Here is a 16,375-nt window from a genome sequence, read left to right on the forward strand (position 1 = left end):
CAATAGTGCCATTATTTTGCTCAAGGATATTAAATTAAAAAATCAAGGTAAAACTCAACACAATTATAAGAAACAGTTAAACAAAAATAGATTTATTAAAGCTTTTTTTTCCAATAAATAGAATGCATTATTTTTGGTTTGAAGTTATTCTTGTTGCATTGTTAAACACATCAAAATGCTCATATCTCTTAAAATATCTTGTGATCATACGCAAACGTCACCGCCTTTACCGCTTTTTGATTGAGTTAAGGTTTTTACAAACCTGACATACTTTCGGTTAGTAACACGTGGCTTTCAGTTTAAAATGCTTCTTACATGTACACTTATTTCGTGAATGCTGGCTTTTGTGTAAATTCATTCTGGTATATTGTGGGATAAATCAATTCCAGTTGAATTTCCGCTTACCGTTATTCCAGTAAGAAATTTAGATTAAGTTTTGGCTCAGGCCATAGTCTTCAAACACGCCATCAAAATGATCGTTCACCGTTGATCGATCAAATTTATTATTGGACATACAGTGTTACTGTGTGACTAGATTACAAAAGTGGAAATGTAAGGTTTTAAAAAGTGAGATTTCAAATGTGTACGTCCCATTAATATGGTTAACAAATATATACTCGACATGTATGCTTACCGGCCATGCTATACCGGTAGGCGTACTGCATAATATTATTCCAAGTTGAACTGTATATTATGTTTAAGTGTGATTTATACATTGGCAATTTGCATGTAACAGACGCAGCAAAATCTAGCCCAACAGGGCTATGTTTATGTATAAATGGACAGATCTATGTTTATACATTTAAAGCTTTTTAACACAGGCCGACAAGGAGAGCTAGACATAATAACGATAGTACATGTACCTTTTTTTCTTTTATGTATGATTATCTTTGACAGGTTCAAGAAAGACTTAGAGAAATGCAGATATGGGTGATGCAGATAAAACTGGATTCCACCACAGTGGTGGCCTCCAAAATATGACAACACCAGCTCGTAAATCTGACCAATGGCATCGCTTGGCTGCGCTTGTACGCTCATCTCAGAAAACTTTTGTGACCAGTTCACCTGAGTCAAAGGGGCTGCCCCGAGCGAAAACGCTTGCTGACATTCCAAAAGGAGTAACTCTTCCTGCAGAAAGTACAACTGCATTTCGAAGATCTCTGAGCACAAACTTCACTCCTAATGCAAACTTTGAAAATTCTCCGAGCAAAATACGTTCCTTGACCAAAGGATATAAAGGTCAGACATATGGTATGCGGGGAAGTGGACAGTCTTCAAAGAGATTTAATGCAGATTTCAACAAGAGTGATGGAGGTCAAATGTCAAGAAGCCAGAGACGGAGAACCCATGATGGTTGCTTTAAGGACAGAGCAAAATCATCCAAATCAAGCAAATTTAGTGACGTTTCGTTGGAATCAATCAGTGACCCATACTCCCAGAAGTATCTTTGCACCTTCATGCTTGTAGCAGTTATGGTTGGCATGGTTGTGATGCTGCTAACCAACAGCATTGTTTTAAATGTGTCCAGGTCCAGACCAGTCAACAGAAGATTAACAGGAGATGACATTAGTTTACTGGAAAAAAATTTAAGGGAAAAAGTGTTTGGCCAGCATATAGCAAGAAAAGTTGTTGTGGACATGTTGAAAACAGTTACTTCAGTAGACCATGAAACAAGACAGTTACATGATGGTGTGAAAATGGCCGTACTCTCTCTTCATGGATGGACTGGCGTGGGAAAAACTTTTCTCACTCAACAGGTCCTGAACTCATTAAACCCAGAAAAATTTATACGTTATATTATTCCGATTCATTTTCCTCACAGTCTTGATGATGAGACCAGTGAAACAGTGATTCTGGATGCTGTCACATCCAACATCAGCCAGTCTGCGGTCAGTGTAATAATATTTGATGAAATGGACAAAGCCTCACGCGGAGTCCTGGAAGGAATTGCTAAGTCCCTGTTGCACATCAAGATAGATAACTCCTGCAGTAATGCAACAGTAATTGTCCTGTTTGTTAGCAATAGTCAAGGACAAAAGCTCAACAATCGTCTTTTCAAGCTCCTTTCTCAGGGAAAAAGACGAGAAGATCTTCAATCTGCCGACTTTGATGAAGTGTTTCGACCATCTTTAATGGCAGATGGTGACATTTACAAGGGTTACCCTGGAGAATATTGGTATGATGTGTTTACCAACCAAGGTCTCATAGACACATTTGTCCCGTTTCTTCCACTGAATCTTGCTCACGTACAACAGTGTGTTCATCACAGTCTACAGGAAAAGGGCATGAAGCCAACAGTGGACCTAGTGGATGGAATAACAAGGGAGCTGTCATTATTTCAGCCCACTGGCTTGACTGGGCATTATTCTCAGACAGGCTGTAAAAGAGTGTCAGAAAAGGTTGATTTGCATTCAGATCATCTTTTCTGAGCGACTATATTAAGCCTTACAAACTTTCCAGAAAGCTATGTTTATATCGAGTTCAGGCCATAATAAAAAGTAGGATTGTTGGGCTTTTGATGGAACTTTTTTTAATCCATAAATCAGAATAAAATGAAAAAAACTGACCCACCTTGTTTCTTCTCATAGGGATATGTTACACCCAACAAAGAATTTATTAAGGATGGCCTTACATGAGGAAATGTATTCCTGTGCCAAAAGTAACTAATGTAAAGATAACAAAAAAAAAATTGTGAAAATACATTTGTTTAAAGTTTGTATTTTTTTTGTAGTTGAAGCTAGCAGCTATAAGAAAGTCAGTGTTTCTAAGGATACGAGGGCCATCTCCACGCTACATGCACATATATAAATACATGTATGTATAATATGTCTGTGATATTCATGATGCTTTCTGCACTTACCACTGTCATCATGATGCTTATGGTATTACCACTGTTATCATGGTGCTTATTGCATTACCACAATCATCATGGTGCTTATTGTATTACTGTCATCATGGTGCTTATTGTATTACCACTGTTGTCATGATGCTTAGTGTATTACCACTGTCATCACAGTACTTATTGTATTACCACTGTCATCACAGTGCTTATTGTATTGCCACTGTCATTATGGTGCTCATTGTGTGGCAGACTCGAGGATGAGCTACAGAGAAGTTCCAGAGGACAGTAGAAGGTATTATTTTCTTGTGTGATGTTACACTGTGTGTGTGTGTACTTCATATATGTTTTATGAGTACTTGTACACCAATAATTGTGATGTAATAAAGGAATGAACAACTGTCATCATGATGCTTTTTGTATTACTGTCATCATGGTGCTTATTGTATTACCACTGTCATCATGATGCTGATTGCATTACCACTGTCATCATGATGCTTATTGCATTACCACTGTCATCATGATGCTTATTGTATTACTGTCATCATGATGCTTATTGCATTACCACTGTCATGATGCTTATTGTATTACTGTCATCATGATGCTTATTGTATTACTGTTATCATGATGCTTATTGCATTACCACTGTCATCATGATGCTTATTGCATTACCACTGTCATCATGATGCTTATTGTATTACTGTCATCATGATGCTTATTGTATTACCACTGTCGTCATGATGCTTATTGTATTACCACTGTCGTCATGGTGCTTATTGTATTACCACTGTCATCATGGTGCTCATTGTATGACCACTGTCATCATGATGCTTATTGTATTACCACTGTCATCATGTTGCTTATTGTATTACCGCAGTCATCATGGTGCTTATTGTATTACTGTCATCATGGTGCTTATTGTATTACCACTGTCATCATGTTGCTTATTGTATTACCGCAGTCATCATGGTGCTTATTGTATTACTGTCATCATGGTGCTTACTGTAACTACATGCACAAGTCCACTGTTGTCCTGGTTTTTATTATATTTTTACTATCATCATTGTGCATATTGTTTTTCTATTGTGCTCATGGTGTGTATTGTATTTCTACTGTCATCATGGTGCATATTGTATTTCTATTGTGCTCATGGTTTGTATTGTATTTCTACTGTCATCATTGTGCATATTCTACTGTCATCATTGTGCATATTGTATTTCTATTGTGCTCATGGTGTGTATTATATTTATACTGTCATCATTGTGCATATTGTATTTCTACTGTGCTCATGGTGTGTTGTATTTCTACTGTCATCATTGTGCATATTCTACTGTCATCATTGTGCATATTGTATTTCTATTATCCTCATGGTGTGTATTGTATTTCTACTGTCATGGTGCATATTGTATTTTTATTGACCTCATGGTACGCATTGCATTTCTACTGCCATCATGGTGGATATTGTATTTCTACTGTCATTGCATGTATTGTGTTTTCTGTTGTCATCATTGTATGTATTGTATTTCTGCTGTCATTTTGGTATAAATTGTATTACCATTGTCTTCATGGTGTTTGTTGTATAATACCACTGTGATAAAGGTGCTTATTTGTATGACCAGTCATGATGGTGCCTCTTGTATTACCATGCACTGCAATGGTGCTGATTGTATTACCACTGTCATGATGGTTCTTATTGTATTACCACTGTCATGGTGGTGCTTGTTGGATAATACCAGTGTCATCATGGTGATTATTGTATTACCACTGGTCTGATAATGCTTTTTGTATTACAAAGTGCTGTCATCTCAACCAGGGCTTATTGCATCGCCGCTGATGGTACTCATGCTATCACCTTTATCCTCATGGCACTCATGTCATTACCTCTGTCTGCATGGTGTTCATGAAATTATCTGTGTAATTACCTAGAGCTGACCTCATGGTGCACATGATATTACCTCTGTCCTCAAGGTGCACATGACATTACCTCTGTCCTCATGGCGATCATGACATTACTTCTGTCCTCATGGCGATCATGACATTACCTCTGTCCTCATGGTGATCGTGGCATTACCTGTCCTCATAGTGCTCATAGCATTACCTCTGTCCCATAGTGTTCATAGCATTATCTCCATCCTCATAGTGCTCGTGGCATTATCTCTGTCCTCATGTCGATCATGGCATTATCTCTACCCTCTTAGTGTTGAAGGCATTACCTCTGTCCTCTTGGTGGCATTACCTCTGCCCTCATGGTGCTCATGACATTACCTCTGTCCTCATAGTGCTCATAGCATTATCTCCATCCTCATAGTGCTCGTGGCATTATCTCTGTCCTCTTGGTGGCATTACCTCTGTCCTCATGGTGCTCATGACATTAAATGTACCTCTGTCCATATGATGCTCAGTACTTTACCTCTGGGGGCCTCCGTGGCTCAGTCGGTTAGCGCGCTAGCGCAGCGTAATGACCCAGGAGCCTCTCACCAATGCGGTCGTTGTGAGTTCAAGTCCAGCTCATGCTGGCTTCCTCTCCGGCCGTAAGTGGGAAGGTCTGCCAGCAACCCGCGGATGGTCGTGGGTTTCCCCCGGGCTGTGCCCGGTTTCCACTCACCATTATGCTGGCTGCCGTCGTATAAGTGAAATATTCTTGAGTAGGGCGTAAAACACCAATCAAATAAATAAGTAAATAACTTTACCTCTGCCCTCATGGTGCTCACAGCATTACCTCATGGTGCTTAAAACATTAAATGCACATCAGTCCATATGGTGCTCAGTACATTACCTCTGTCCTGATGGTCCTCGATCCTGACGTTACCCAACACTGCCCAGGTGACGTAGTGTTCAGGGTGCCAAAGATATGATGTTAGTAAAACATTACTGAGTGTATATCAGTAATCATTGGTAAGAAAAAGAAAATGAGCCTATTTTAGTGTTTATGGTATGAACAAGTCATCCAAGTCCTTGTTAGAATGTATTTTGTTCCCACTACAATTATTCCAGCTTCGTTGTCATGCTGTCAGTATTTTTCTTAATGCTTGTTGCGGATGACTGGTGAGGCAGTGAATCAGCATATGAACTCTTAATGAAGTGCGTTTATATGTCTAACAGTTCAGTAAGGAAGAAAAGCAACCAGTGCCTCCTGTGACCTTTCTTAGCAAACTCATGTTGTATCCTTCAGACTAGTGGAGGCTGTGCTGGAGAAAGAGGGAACAGTTTTAGTAATTGTTGTGCAGATTTCTAATGTGGTTAATACATATCTCTGTGATCTATATTAAATGATATATTATAGCCTGGTCATGATTCTCAGAATTCGGTTATTCCAGCAAATTCGCAAAGTGCTACCCGTGATATCTTGTTTTCCTGTGTTACAATATTTGTTAAACCCCAAGAGATGGTGTTTATGCTTAAGTTACCCATATAGTGATAAAATATGGTTTGTAAATAAAAGAATATTAATTCCACATTAAATGAATGGCTTCGCTCCTTTTTTTCCATTAGCTGTTTATTTATGATGTGTCCTCTTCGGTTGTATATGAGAAAAATTGCCAGCAGCCTGCAGGTGGTTGTCGGTTTCCCCCAGATTGCCAAGTTTCCTACTACCAAAATGACTACCACCTGATGATATAAGTGAAATATTCTTGAGTACAACGTAAAACACTGATCAGATAATAAGTAGATAATTATTTGATGGAATTTGGCTGATAACTGTTTTTGATCCTGACGGTCACGTTAGATGGAGACCGGCCCCAATAGCACAGTTGGTTGACCGTCCGCTTCGGGAGGCTCTAGATCCAGGGTCAATGCTAGGTCGGGTCATAGCTGAGACCGTAAAAGAAGTTGTAACTTCCTCGCTTAGGGTTCATGCATTATGGGGATAATGCAACGACTGGTTTACCTGTATCAGTATAATGGCTCGGCGGGACGCCTTACTTGCCTTCAGTAAGTCGTCTCAGTGAAGAAGCACTAGATAAAAGAGCGATGGAAATCCGTCCTGCAATAAGGAGGCACATAACATGCACTCTAAGGACTCCTTCCTTGTCATATGACTAAAAAAACTGTTAAGTACGACGTTAAACCCAAAGCATTCACTTCAACCACGAAACTAAGCTTTTGTTTATTGCCATCTTCCCTCCCCTTTCCACAACTCCTTGCGTATAATAGGTGGAGATATAGCGATGACCTCCGTCCGTACATATATCTGTCTGTCCTATTGCATGTAGATGAATGCATGCAGATACGTTAGGTGTTTTGCTCCCAGACTATGACCGTTCAAAGATAAAAGCTGGACGACTAAAATGTCAACGGAACATCTGATTTTCATGAAAGCGTATAAATGAGTTGGGGGCAAAATATGTCTAAGATGTCCATAAGCTTCTTCAGTGTGATTCCGTGAAAATTCTTCGCTTGCCGTTTTGAAGATAAAATCCACGAAATTTCGGCCGTGGCCGCATCCGTAGCCTAGGTCTACTGTCTTATCCCAACATTGCATTTGTGAAACCGTAAACAACTTTAATGAATATTGTTAAAGTATTGTTACAATGTTGTAACATACTGCTAGTTCAAGAATGACTAAATTTGCAACGCGCAGTGCGTAGGCCTACTGTTCCGATTCTTACCGCGATGCTGCACACCGTCTGTCTAGTTTTACTTCGAATTTGATGGACTGAGTTGAATACTTTGGAAGTTTGTCTGCAATTATTAAACCAAAACGTAAATTATGTTTGTCGATTGGTAAACGAATGTCTGTTTAGACGCCTAAATTAGGAACCATAATCGTCTAAAAACGCACTTCAAAGGCAAGAAACTCCATGGGACTATACATAGGCGTGTCATCTATCCTCGCCTTCACAGCAATAACAGTATAACGTTTAACATGTTCAAGGTGTACGTGTTTTTAAATAGGTCAACTTATCGTATTTTACAAACGGAGTGATTTAAAGTTTTCAATGCATATGATCAACATTATAAAGAGGTCTTATTATCAGTTTAATAAGTATGGTACGATTAAACATGGAACACACGTTATAATGATAGATTTTTGTTTGAACAATGCGTGGTGTGCATAATACGTAAAACTTAAAACTGGCTATCTTGGTGATTGCAGAGTCTGGGATGTTACGTCAAGTACTGGACTTCCCAGTGGCATGGCGTTTCAGTGAGGAAGCACTAAAAATTTGTCGGTAATGGCATGTCATACATGACACAAATTAAACCTTAAATGGAAAATATTGCTTGGCTTCAAGTATTCACTGAAAACAAACATCCATCAGCAACGAACATCTGCAGGAAACAAACACGCATATCATCAAACATTTACAAGAGGCAAACATGCATGTCACCAAACATCCACAGGTAGCAAACATGCATGTCGCAGGAAGCAAACATGCATGTCAACAAACATCTACAGGAAGCAAACATGCATGTCGCCAAGCATCCACAGGTAGCAAACATGCATGTCAACAAACATCCACAGGCAGCAAACATACACGTCGCAAAACATCCACAGGAAGCAAACATGCATGTCGCAGGAAGCAAACATGCATGTCGCAAGAATCAAACATACATGTCGCCAAACATCCACAGGAAGCAAACATGCATGTCGTAGGAAGCAAACATACATGTCGCCACACATCCACAGGAAGCAAACATGCATGTCGCAGGAGGCAAATATGCACGTCGCCAAACATCCACAGGAAGCAAACATGCATGTCGCCAAACATCCACAGGAAGCAAACATGCATGTAGCCAAACGTCCACAGGGCAACCAGCAATATCACAGACTCAAGCAACCTTAATGTCTTTTCAATCTTTACTGTGGTCTTGACTCAAGAATCAAGCTATCGTAGTGAAAAAGAGAAAAAAAATATTTTAGCACTAGGCCTATATCTAGAAAATCACGCCAAAATACACGTCTATAACACGCAAGCTGCGGCCAGCATACATTTTTCAGCCTTAAGGTATATTTATTATATGCCCCGCAGGACTGTTATCATTTGCGGCAATGTTTACCATGTTACTGATTAGAGCTCCCTCAACTAGATATGAGGTTTATACCCGTCTATAACAAACTGAAGGTTACGTACTTATCCGGCAATTATAGTTGGCAAATAAATTCCCCTTGGAAGCGAGCACAGCATGTAAGTATCTCCGTTTGTTCAAAGGAGTGTCATTCATCAACAGATCATACTCAAGAAATTTTGCCAGAAAAAAACGTAAACCATACGGTAAATTTGTGTTGGCCTACAGCATATCTCTATTATGCTTCTCCTGGGCCTTCCTACACTAACATTATCTAACGTATACATGAATAATAATGTCTAATGCCGGCTTCAGGGAAAAGACCGCACAGATCTTCCAACACCTGTGTCTTATTTCATCAGGCTGAGCCTCATCAAAGGCGGAGCGTCACGAGAAAACCAGCAAGGTTTGTTTACCCAGTAATAACGAGAGCACCAGATAAACAATTCCCATGTGCTGTATGCCAGTCTAGAGCACGGACCGTCTCCCAGCGGGCCCGTTACATCTAGCTGCGGCTGGTCTGGTAAATCATGGATCTGCAGGAGAGCAAAATTTTGCCCAACGACATTTTTATCTATACGGTCTTTTACTGAATTTTAACCCAACTTAAACTAAACGAATGAAAAGAACATTTCTATGGAAGTATACTTTCATCATTAAGCCAATCTTCTCAGATCCTAAATTGCTGTAAAGGTCTATAATTACCTCATTTTCTCAATGTCAAGTATTGTTATGGGTTGCTTTGGAAATGGATCTTGCGAATATTGAACTGGAACGCCTCCTCAGTTTACGAGTGGTATACAATCGAAGCCAGATAAAGCCTCCATCGAACCATCGCACTATCGTGCTTTTGTAATTGATGGAACGATGATGCGAAGCGATGACACGATGATGCGAAGCGATAGCACGATGATGCGAAGCGATGGCACGATAGCAAGAATCGATGACACAATGGCGCGAATCGATGGTAAGATGCTAAGCATCGTGTCATCGCTTCGTACCATCACAAGCCACTCACATTATGAGCGTAAACGACTCACATTATTACCGTAAGCCACAACAACAACAACAATAACTGTTCGCAAGAAGCGGTGTTTTAGAGTGGCAATATAAAGGCGTATTGCAAACGAATGAGTACATGTGTGCAAGTGTGCAAGCACATGGACAAGCTTACGCACGCACTGTATTTCTTTGTTATGTGAGTTAAAGCCATCGGCTCTCTGCAAGTTATGCAACGTTAATATAAGCTCGCGGGAAAATCTTCATTTTAAGCCCAGATGACTTTTGAGGATACGAAATAAAAACAGTTAAGTAACAGCGGAATGTGCGGAATTATCAATAAATGGGGAAACATGAGCGGAAAAAGTACATTACCAACGCGTTGGTATATACTGTATCATCCAATATAGGTTCGCGCGCCGCGGCAATCGAGTCCCTCGTAAAATAAGCTACAACTGGGTCACATATGGCGAGGCTCCATTCCTTACCGTACACACCCTTCTCTTCTTCCATCATTCTCTTGGTTTCTGCATGCTATGGCCAGAAACTGATTTCTTTTTTTCATGCGCTAGTGAAGATGGATTCCCTCTCTGTTCCCCGGTTCAAGTCAAAGTACAAATCCGATCTGGCGGCGGCTGGTATACGAATGTCTGCTTAGGCGTATACATGTAGATTCCAATTGGAATAAAGCAGGCCATCGCCCATGTTATCCATTAAGTTACTTAGCCTACCTGCACAACTTGACAAAGGATGTGTGCAAATGGAAATTTTTAAACGTGCCAATCAAAATGCACTGCATAATGAAGGCTCCAAGAAGTATTTCCGCAGAAAACCAGTAGGTACAGCCGTTTCCGCCGTGTTTGTCTCCATGCACACCTATATAGTCGAACTTAAAGTGCTTGCTTGTGTCATCAGATTTTACCTCGTTCCTGAGTGTTGATAACCTACATGTAGTCAGCTCAGTTTGTTTTTTTTTTGTTTGTTTTTTTTTTTGTTTGGCTACTTCTTTCATGTCTAATTGATATACTGTGTTTATTAATATTCAAAACATTTCGAGTCATTTTGGATCGAGCTGTTTGGACCACTTCAGTAAACTACATTTAGGTTTGATGCGTCTGACTTGATACAATGAAGATGTTTAAATGCATCGTGCAAAGTTCTCTCGTAAGTAAAAGTTGGAAGGTCCAAAATCATACCCGCTCTTTCTCGTAAATCTGTTTAATTCGGTTAAACTCGTGGCTACAGGGGCATCCTGTTGAATAAAATCGCCATATTGCACACATTGAATTGCAATCAAAATGCAAATGAGATAAATATTTGGATTAACATCAACATATATGTATACGCTATTTGGATAGGGATTAAATGTATGCACACGACATGTATGTGTCTTCGCCGCATCAGTGAATCTGTCAAGTCGGACATTGATATACCACTCTTAGACCATGGAAGAGCGTTCCAATTCGATAATAACAAGACCGTGCCATTTCCAAAACTTAACAAATTTGTTCCCAGAGGGATATGTAAAAAATAAATGCATTATATGTAAAATATAAATATTAAATAAATCTGGAAGCATAGCATCAGTTTTCAATGAAAAAGATGCACAACAGACAGTTGTTATACTAGACATGGCTTTCAGTTCACATTTCAAACTATTCCAGTAGTCCGTGGATAAGTTTGCAGGTCGAATAAAGAGATATGTATCTCAGCTCTTCCAATTTCTTACTTTTTAGACTTTATTAGTAATTTTGGAAATTGCATGGTCTTGCGAGTATTGAAGGGTATATTATATGGATATGTGAATGTCTCTTTCGACGGCTACACACACCTGCGTATTTCTTTCCAGCTGGAGTGAAATCAGCAATCATGTCCAATATTCGCTTATGTATGACGAATCTAGGTGTTGAAACAGACATTCCGCATCCAAAATGGACCAACGTTTAGAAATGGTGGAACATGAGAAGCCTTTCAAAGCATTAAACTAGTATTATCCATGCAGTAGCTTCCCTATACGGTTTGGATGCGAAACACCTGGGCTCAATAATTGACGAAGTGATCTGAGTTTAAACCCCGTTGTGATCGCGACACCCTGCTTAACAATTTTGTTTTTTGTCGAATATAAGGGGTCGGTGCCAGTATATACTGTGACCTTGTTGGGTGTGATATATGATGTCTTCAGCATTTCCTGTCCCCCATGAAATCAGGGCGGTATTGCATTTGAGAGTCGAACAAAACTGATGAGCCCCAAAAAAACAACAAAAATAATTCCATAGAAAAATGAATAAATTTGAAAATACGTATTAGGCCTATGTGCACCACTGACGATAATTGACGAGCATCAAACGGAGGCAGAATATAATTAGATCTGTTCGCTTTTTAGAGTGTATATATACCTATCTTTTAAATGCATACACCCTAAAGGGCGTACACGGTGCGCAATACATGTACATAGAAATATATGTGTCAGGGCGACTGTAACAGTCATCAATAACCACATAATGTACCCAACACTACGCTGCTTTTACCGTTACACATGGTTGTTGCTATTTTTCCCGACCTGCCCAACAGCTTAAAACAGCTCTATTCTTTAAGGCATGTTGGCAAACTATAAAACATGTGTTACTTGTTGGGGCCTATCATCAGACAGTGCTTGGGAGTGACACTGGGCCCCGATATATATATGTATATATATGCTTAATTCGAAGGGCGCTGAATGTCTTACGATTCATTTGTGAATGCGATGCTTTATGTTCTGTTTAAGGCCATACTCATGAATTGTCATTCAAACGATCATGACCGAAAATCGAAGTGTCCGAGGTTTTTGGAAAGTTGCGACTTTCGCACGTTACAAAAGAAGCCATATATCTGCCTTTACCATTCTTTTAATGTAAGACTTTGGGAGATATGTATGCGGTACATTGCGCTGCCTAATTTCAGATAGATATTTTTCATGGCACATTCTATTATAAATTTTAAAATATCCAAAGGATCATCTCGTTAACTTTCATTGTTATGGATTAACGACACATCAAACAGCCGAAGTACCAATATTCTGTTACCCGCAAGCTTGGCCCCTTCCAGGGATACATAACTGTAAATCTAAAATCCGTGAGATGTGATTATGTTCTAACTGAACAAGACCGCATGTCATCAGCTACCTGTCACCATACGCCAACTATAACACTGTCGTCTCTGCTCTGGTTTTGCTTTTAATGCTGTACGTCTATTATTAGGCTTACAGTTCATCCTCTAGGCGGTACGCATCACTTGCATGTGCGTTGTGTAACATGCAGTCTTAAACTGAATCTTTATTCCACTACATAGACCAAGTCCAACACATAAAACCATATAGCCTGTACAGCCTCACGCTGTTCTTCACTTGTGCCAGTGAACTCCCGCGCGTGATACATGGAACCATTCATTCAGACTATCTGCGGGTTGCAATAACTAAACAGGTGGTTTTCCTGCAGCGTAAGTAAATTGCCAAGTGAATAAACTCGGGGTAGAGCCACACCAATATCGTATCTCCGGAACCTGCGAGTCTTCCGCCAGAAGGTCCAGCACTCGGCAAGGTACGAGTGCCAGTAATGCTCATTCAGCAGATCTGCAGGAAAACTACTACTACAAAAATAAGGCGAAATGGGCTATTCTAAGATCACGACCACGCCTACTTTGCGTGGAGCGACCGGCGTTCTTGTATGCCAGGATAAATAGCATCCATTGTTCATTGTGAGGTATAGCTTTTTACAACCAGTCCTTGGCGCCAGGCTTAACGGTCATCACGTAACAATATGTCCGCTTGCATAATTTTTACCTAACTTTCAATATTATGTCAATCAAATCGCGTGTACAAGAGAAACGTGTACAAAATTGCTAGAAATGGCTCGAGTGGCTGGTCTCGTGTGTATCTACATATATCAGGTCAATATACATACGAGTGGTACTTCTACTACATCGTTGTGATAGGACTTAAATGATCAGAAGATAAATTAACCTCAGATAAGTGAGTAGACGTAATGCGGTCTCAGGATTGAACATAGATTCACGTACGTGCACACGACGCTCCAACGATTTAAAGTCTGCGTGTGATTAGTACACCAGTAACGTGTAATTAACACCACTGAATTGTTTACTTATTTACCTAATTCTCCCTAAGCAATGGTGCTTGGGGGAGGGGTGTGTTATTCGCTATTTATACATTTACATGAACAGTTAGAATAAAACCCTGATTGAGGTAAATTTGCCGGATGCCGTATTTCACTGTTTACGTAGAGCCATCTATCACACTGCTCTGGGTTTACTCTCCATGCTGTACGTCTTTAATTCTAGTGAATAGCCTAATCATTAAACTGAGATTTCACGAGTCAAAAAATGATTCGACATATTGGTAATAAACGCACTGTCTTCATTTTTTGTGTCATTTTTATCATTAAACTCTGTGACAGCTGTTTGTATTAAATTCAAAATGCTTCAGATGAGTGACGATTTATACGCAGTAAACAAGTCAACCTCTGACTTGCTTCTCGACACTGGGGCCTGAGATTCTGTTGGCAAGATGACCACAGGTAGATTCCGGAGACTGTTTTGCAGTCGACCAAAGTATATTTTAGACACTATTGGGAAGGTGACCAAAGGTAGATTATAAACACTATGTTGGGAAGGTGTCTAAAGGTAGAATCTAGAGACTATGTCCGGAAGGTGACCAAAGGTAAATTCTAAAGACTATGTTGGCAAGGTAACCAAAGGTAGATTCTAGAGACTATGTCCGGAAGGTGACCAAAGGTAAATTCTAAAGACTATGTTGGGAAGGTGACAAAAGGTAGATTCTAGAGACTATGTTGGGAAGGTGACTAAAGATATATCCGAGAGAACTAGGCTGGGAAGGTGACCAATGGTAGATTCTAGAGACTACATTGGAAAGGTGACCAAAGCTCTAGAGACTACCCTAATTCCTCAACCTTTTCGCATATGAAAGAGCAACTTTCTGTGCAGTTCATGCACATTTATAATTTGATTTTAGAGACAAAACTACATTGGATGGATCGGCCACTTTCCGGGCTCCACAAAAAAGTTTTATTTTATCATTCAACACAGAAAAATACCTTCAGAATATCCCTAAACAAACACGCGCAAAGGCCGAAGAATTACAGTAGGTAGATTTTAAAAGTTTAGTTTAGTCGTAACACTTTAAATCTGACAATAATTATTACCCAAATGACAAAAGATAACATAAGACAAAGCTCAGAGAAGAGCACCAATTTTCCAGTTTTCTTTGTATATTAGCCAAAAATTTAGGATCTGATTATTTATAAAATGCTAAAATCAAAAATTTTCCCCCAACAGCAAATGTTCCTTAATACTGAATTGTCTGTTATCACGCAAACAAATGAATCTGCATGCTCAATCAAATGCTTCAGGACACAGAAAACAAGCAACACTCGTCACTACAGGCCACACTTTAAACACCAATCCATTTAAACATTAAACTTAAGAAATACTACATTTTCAAAACATATATAAATACATGTATATTATTAAGACGCCTGAAAAATGTTGCCACAGCTATAAATAAAGTTTTAATCAATAAATAATTTCCTTTTTTCCCATAGTTTCACCAAACACAGACAAAAAATTTCCTCAGCTCAAATTTCACTGTTATGCCTAATGGATGTTAAAACTCTTTCCTGTGTAGTGAATTTGAGCACGAAACAATTTTTCTAAGAAGTTCATACCATACAACATTAAATACTAAAGACCAAATAAAGATGTAACAAAACTGAAAGGAATACAAAAAACATTAATTCTAAATAGATATTTAAATTCTTTTATAATAAAACATGAAACTACAAATATATGTACGTCCATATAAACACAAACATACCACACAAAATTAAAAAAACCAGTTTCTAGACACTAAAAACTTCAAACAGCATACAGTAATCTGTTAATAATATGTTTATTATTGCAAACAACCCTGTGCAGGCTTAAATTTGTCTGTGCTCAAAACAATGCAAACAACTTTGTACAAGTATGTTGACATCTGAATGCCTGAAAAGAAATATTTTGCCGTACTGCAAGGCTTTAAACCCAAATCTGTCACAATTATTTTATTACAAGACTTCAAAGGGATTGACAGAAATGTGACGGGTTGTCTGGTGTGAGAGACAAGCTAACCTGAATTTCAAGTATGCCACATTTATTCATGCATTACCTTGGCTGTAAGCTTTAGCCTAGGAAATCCTATCCCCAGAGTCAGCCAATCAGTGTTGATTCTGTATCCTTTACTGCATATTCATGTGGATAAACATGTACCTGTTCCTTGCTTTAGGGATTCTGCTTATCACAACTGTCCTGTAGGAAGTGTGCACTGTCGTTGGACAACTACACTGGTAACACCCCAGCCATCATTAAAAGAACGCTTTGCTGGGGTAACTCAGTTGGTAGGGAATTTTTCTTTCATTCTTCATAATGAAAGGCAAAGAGATCTTCAAGGAATTAACAATCAGAGCAAAATGAAAGAAA

At 39.2% G+C, this 16,375-nt stretch overlaps 2 protein-coding genes across 2 annotated transcripts in view; one reads left to right on the top strand and one right to left on the bottom strand.

Annotated features, from left to right (window-relative positions):
• LOC135480683 (V-type proton ATPase subunit G-like) overlaps positions 1-16,375 on the bottom strand; it is a 141,020-nt gene that overhangs the window by 83,021 nt on the left and 41,624 nt on the right. The gene's annotated exons all lie outside the window — the stretch shown is intronic.
• LOC135480753 (torsin-1A-like) lies at positions 1,342-2,772 on the top strand. The gene has a single exon (XM_064760675.1). The coding sequence runs from the start codon at positions 1,458-1,460 to the stop codon at positions 2,427-2,429; it is 972 nt and encodes a 323-aa protein (XP_064616745.1). The 5' UTR covers positions 1,342-1,457; the 3' UTR covers positions 2,430-2,772.

Source organism: Liolophura sinensis, chromosome 13 (genome assembly GCF_032854445.1).
Source record: "Liolophura sinensis isolate JHLJ2023 chromosome 13, CUHK_Ljap_v2, whole genome shotgun sequence".
Lineage (NCBI taxonomy): Eukaryota > Metazoa > Mollusca > Polyplacophora > Chitonida > Chitonidae > Liolophura > Liolophura sinensis.

Coding starts and splice junctions, on each gene's coding strand:
- LOC135480753 (XM_064760675.1), top strand. CDS start 1,458: ATGCTTGTAGCAGTTATGGTTGGCATGGTTGTGATGCTGCTAACCAAC.